Source organism: Triticum urartu, chromosome 7 (assembly GCF_003073215.2).
Source record: "Triticum urartu cultivar G1812 chromosome 7, Tu2.1, whole genome shotgun sequence".
NCBI lineage: Eukaryota > Viridiplantae > Streptophyta > Magnoliopsida > Poales > Poaceae > Triticum > Triticum urartu.
Window position 1 is genome coordinate 67,458,695 of NC_053028.1, and position 5,999 is coordinate 67,464,693.

At 43.5% G+C, this 5,999-nt stretch overlaps 1 protein-coding gene across 1 annotated transcript; it reads left to right on the forward strand.

Annotated features, from left to right (window-relative positions):
- The first annotated feature begins 2,806 nt into the window (after positions 1-2,806).
- Positions 2,807-3,528, forward strand: LOC125518371. The gene is made up of 3 exons (XM_048683241.1): positions 2,807-2,906; positions 2,999-3,323; positions 3,437-3,528. Exons 1-3 carry the CDS (start codon positions 2,847-2,849, stop codon positions 3,526-3,528), a joined length of 477 nt encoding a protein of 158 aa, XP_048539198.1. The 5' UTR covers positions 2,807-2,846.
- Positions 3,529-5,999: the final 2,471 nt, after the last annotated feature.

Here is a 5,999-nt window from a genome sequence, read left to right on the forward strand (position 1 = left end):
GATGAATTGTTTGTCTTTTGATAGATCTTCTGCTCCATGGTTGTTTACGGTGCAAGCTCAATCGCTCATATAGTTGTTTTTTCTTCATTGTCTTCATAACAATCAATCTTCATTGGTTATGTCAGTTAAAGTTCCGTGCTTACAACTGTATTAGCTGGTCCAAAGTTTTCTTCCTACAGTTTTTTATTTTGTCTCAGTATACTCAGTACCACACAAGAGTTGACTGAAAGTTCTCTACTAGCTAAGTTCTTTCTTTTGTCTCAGTATTCTACTATGTTCATGATGTTTCTGTACTTGGAGCACATATTATTATAATAATGCAATCTCTGTGATGATATAATCAAGTAAGAGAGATGCACGGCAAGTGTATGTGGTAATCTACTACTCTCCATGTACTTCCTGAAATTGTACTAAAATATTTCCTTATGTCCCAAAGTTTCATTTGATTCTAGATTTATGTTAAGTAAAAAAACACATCTAGAATGATTCTGATTTGTATGTATGCATTCAAATTTAAGGTGCTAAATTGTTCTTCTCTGGGGAATTGGTGCAAAATCTGTACCAAAAAATTTCAAGTCCAGGACTGGAGGTGATGTTCTTTTGTTCCAGTTCTTATGTATATATGTAACAGTTTATCTGTAGTAGGCTGATATGTTCAAACCAATTTTCCAGCCTATTGATACTTTAAGGACATCAGCATCATGCCGGTGCAAGGTAAGCACCGTGTCTCTTCCTCCAATTATCACATCCATAGCATATCACTATGGCATATATCTAATGAAACCACACGAAAACAACCATGGACTCAGCTTGTAGGTGCCTCATGTGCCATTTTGTTAAGTAGGACGTCATGATTTAGAATAGTATCCGACCAGGTGAGCTCATAGTGTTTTGCATTTATCAAATAGTCCATGTATTGTTGACATTAATGAGGTATATCTGTTCATTGGGAGAGCGCTTACTTAGTGTATGATGCATCTCTGTCCTTTTTCTAAGGATTATTTCTTCCAAACATTCCAATCTTTACCTGTTCAAAGCTTCGGTCTCATCTAATATTGTTATGTCGTTGGTCCTCAAATATTTACAACCAAACTAAATGTCGGTGAAGATATGTTATTGTTACCCATCAAGTACTAACTAGCCTTTTGTTTCACCATATCCTGTAACTATTGTTGAATTAATTTGTTGAGAAATGCCCATTATTTCTTGCAAAGAATCATGATTGTTGATCATATGAAAAAGTAGAATAGCAGCTAGTTTGATGCAATTTATATGTTTCTGTAGTAAGTTTTATTTCAGAAAGGAGGTGTGTGTTGGTACTCTTTAATTGCATCTATTCTAACTGTTCCTACTCTCTGTTAAAGTTGTAAGCCAGGTAAAAATGACATGGTGGCATATACTCAAACGCCTTAAAAGGAATAGTAAATGAAACATATTTCAATGTTTATATTGCGAAATTATGCTTGCATAACAAGATTATGGTTGTCTATTTAGAGGCACAAGTAATTTAACATTCAGCTTCCCCATGTGTTCTATTTTTTATCGACTGGGTTTCGCCATGTGTTCGTGAAAGGGCGAAACAACTATTTTGATATTCATTTGCAATAAAACAAGCTATGTGTTGAATTGTTTTAAATAGTAAACCTTGATAGCTTATTATTGAATCTTAGTATTTGTCAATCATGCAATTTGTTTAAATACAACTATTTTGTAAAAATAAAGTTCACTAATATTTGTTCAAATAACTTGCCCGGTTAGGTGCATAGGTTGATGAAATAGTTGTTTTGAGGTGCACAGATTGATGATTAACTAGTTGTTTTAACATGACCTTGAACTTTCTATGTTTGGATGATAAAACTTCACATTTATAGAACATTTTTTTCTAAATTGTATATAGTCTGCATTTTTATATTCTGTTGCCCATGTTTTTATGGTACCCTAATATGGTAGTGGTGTCCTTCCGATGATAGCTTGGAAAATAAACTAATATTGTTACTCTAGATTCATATGGGAGTTTGCTGTTATAACTTATTATAATTTTGTATGTTTTTGGATTCTATGCAGGTTTGGCGGTTAGTCCGTGTTACTTTAGATTGAAGTTTTTTAGGAGGAATTACTTGGGTCCGTATAGCTTCCTGGAGAAGTGGTGGTGATGGAGACTAAAATCAGCTAGTAGGACATTTTTCATTGGAAGCCATGTTACTCAAAAAAAAAATATGCTCATAGCGCTTTCTAGATATGCTTGTGCTTTCATATTAAGCTTTGTTTTTTGTAATCAGACTAGATTGTTGGAACTCTGTATTGTCAGGTGAATAAATGTTATTTTTGAATGAATATAATTTGGGTGTCCTGTTGTAAATTGTGCCGCATCAAGAAAACAGGCTGTACTAGAAAAGGGGCTAACGTGTTGGACTAAAAAATTGGTAAGCTAATGGGCAGAATGAAAATAAATAGCTGATGGGTTGAACTGGACTGAAATTATTGGGCCAAAACCCTAACTGGGCTGGTTGCCGCATGGGCCACGTTGGCCTCCACGTCAGATCCACATAGATGCCATGTCAAGTCTGCGTTGCTTCCAGGTCATGTAAATCGTGACGGATTGTTCCGTCATGGCCTAGTTTGGGCTGGGCGGGCCTGGGGCAGACCCATGACGGCCGAGAACCGTCATGGAAGGTGCGATGTCAAATTATGACGCGATATACATGACGGATTTCAAATCCGCCGAGGATGGGTACGCATGACAGTTTTTGGCTGATCTGTGACAGACAAGTACCGTCATGTATTAACAAGTTTCTTGTAGTGAGTACAGGGCGAAAAACAAAGATTATAGAAATCGGCGAGCCGGAATGCTGGATCCACCATATCATCAAGGCAACTTGAACGTTATGGAGTTCGGTGAACGTTGGGTATATCTTATGGAGTTCTTCATAAGCTTTTTCTTGTCATACATGTTGCCAATCCTTGTGATGAAATCTTAATCATGTTGCTTTGGTTGCAGGCGTCTCACCATAATGCTCCACTGCCCAACCTTTTCGTCTCGTATGCTTTGGCCCATAAGGCACCGTACAGAACAGCCACGCCTTACGATGAGAATGACACAGCGTCCGCGTACTCCAGCAAGACCGCCTACGATCAGATGGAGAAATTTAAAGGGATGGCAAAAGAGTTGAAAGGGCCCGAGTATGATGTGACAACAGAGCCTCTTGACCACGCGTTGGTCATGATCTCTGGAGAAGGCAGGAAACATGGCAAGGAAGCAATTGCAGGAGGCATGTTCCCTAGTTCCTCCCATAGCTCTCTCCCTGAATACAAAGCTCGGTTAGGTATCTCAAAATCTTCTACATGTAAACGCTCGACTCCAGCTATGGTTGAGATGGAGGTATTCCATACAAGTCCTTCTATATATGTTTGTTTCTGACTTACTGTTGGATTGAAGATGCGATTGCCATGCCATATTTTGTAGGCCTGACTGGCGGAGTTGAGGCGAGTGGCGGCGGAGGAGAGGGCGGAGGAGAGATGACTGGCTGATGAGAGGACACAGCAAGCGGTGCAGCACGCGGTGCAGCAGGCGGTGTTGGCACAAACTAGTCAATGCTTTGCAATGTTTGCGGTTAGTTCCTTAATTGCCAAAGACATACATGAACTCTTTTACCACCAGTACTTAATCTTCACTCAAACATAATTTGCAGGCTTATTGTACCCAGAATGGTATGCCCGCTATGCCGATGCCTCATCAATCAGGCCATGGATCTAATACTGATAGATCTTCACATGCACGAGGCCCAAGCGACAACAACTTTGGTGGTTCTCCGAATGTATGAGATCGAGTATGGTTGGTGGTTCTTTTGTCTGTTTGGCATATTGATGATTTCAAGCACATTATTTGTTCTTGTGCCAAAATGTGACAGTCACCATTCAATCTTGTATGCTATGGAACTTTGTCCTGGGACTATATGCTATGGAACTTTGTTCATTGTTGCTTATATTTGCTATGGAACTATGCTGTCCTGTTATGGTTCTGTGCTCTAAGGATCTTTGGTTATGGATCAAGGCAATTACTATATTATGTATTAAATTGTTTAATTGTGTATTAAAATTGGAGATTATAAAAAAAAGCTTTGTCGTCTAGGGACAGACGGCAAAACTGCCACATGTCGCTAGCCTGTGCTTCTGCTGGAATGTTGCCGTCTGGCAAACAGGATGGTTGACGGCAAAGAGGTGACTATTTGCCGTCTGGGACAGCCCTACCAGACGACAAAGTATGCATCTTTGCCTACTGGGGAACGATCCACAGACGGCAAAGTCCAGCTATTTTGCCCACTGGCGAAGAACGACAGACGGCAAAGTATGAGTTTTTCCCGTCTGCCTACCGCGACAGTTGACGGCAAAGTTAATAGACTTTGTCGTCTGCCTGGACGGCCGGTAGACGGCAAAACACTTGACGCCGTCCGTCAGTCCATCTGTTCCGTCTGCTGCAATATTTTGCCGTCTGGCTTTACCCGCTGACGGCAGAAGGTATAGACTGACGGCAAAGTCTTTGCCGTCAAGCAGAAAAAATAGTAGACGGCAAAGTATTCTTTGCTGATTATTCTTTGCCTTCTACTTCCTGACGACAAACTCTTTGCCGTCTGGATTTACGTCTTTGCCGTATGTTATCCACATACGACAAACTAGCAGTTTCCTGTAGTGTTATATCGCTGACCTTAAAAGTGCGTTTACAGTTCGCGGCATGCCTCGAATACGGGCCGAAAACAGCTGCGGCAGAACAAAAACTTTAAATGAACCAGTAAATTTTGAAATCAAAACTTCGCGTGAGAAATGGAACTACTACAGTAGAAGTACTAGCGTTCATAGTTACTTGATCAACATACAAAAGTCATACATAGTTGATTTTTTACAAACTAGATCGGTGGAGCAATGACCACCCTAACCCTAATGCTAAAATTTGGCTCACCGGAGCCATCCAGGTGCGGCGGCGACGCTGTGGCGGTGGAGGAGCTCAGTCCTCACCATCATAGCCGAGGTCGATTTAGATGTCGTCCTGCGCCTTGGCTTCGCAGTGCCATACTACAAAGTTGTCCTCAAACTCCTGCACCTCCGTGAGCCCCTGCTTTTGTCGAGGTCAGTGTGCCATCGACGGCACTGCTCCACCTCCTCTTCCTCCTCCCGCGCACTACGCGTGAGGATGGCGGGCTCGAAGGCGTCCACCTTTGTCCCGCTGCTCCGGCTCCCTCTTCACCGCGCGGAGCGGCGGGAGCTCCTTTAGCTCTTTTGCACTGGCATGAGCATCGTACGGGAGCTCGATGCACCAGCGAAGGAGCTGCCCGTGCCGGAGGACAGAAGCGCCTGGTCGTACTCCTCCGTTTCGCAGTAGAGGAGCGACGACGATGGCTGTAGGCCTCGGTCGAGGTACCTCTGGGCACTCCGTTTCATCGCGGCATCGGCGGCAACGCATCACTTCCGATCGTGGTCATCGCCACCGCCGGCGCCGGGGCCCGAGAACCACATCCTGCGCTACATGGTGGAGTTGGGTGGCGGATTGGAGTGTCGCCGGCGGCGAGAAATGAAGAGGGGAGAGGAGGGATTGCAGTAGCGCAGGGATAGGGTTTGGCGCAGTATATCGGCCACGAACGCTTAGTTATACTGTGCGAGAGGGGCTGTTTTCGCGCCAATTTACGGGCCGGGGTGACTATAAAGGCTCTGGTCTGACCAAAAAAGGGCCAAACCCGTAGAGTCGACGGAATTGTATGGCGCGCGCGGTTTTAAGGGGCTGCTAGAGATGCTCTTACGGAGTCCCCTCAAAAGAAAACGTTTGGCTTTTAGGAGTCTACCCGAATTTACCAACAAAATGCCCACCCACTGCCGAACTGCCTCCCCTCGAGAAAACGATTGGGCCCGGCTTGTGCTGTCTCCTCGCTGGATCCCCACCCGGTGCCAAATGAATCGAGCGACGAGCTAGGGTTCCTCGTTGCGCCGCCCGTCCTCTTCTCCTCCCTTCT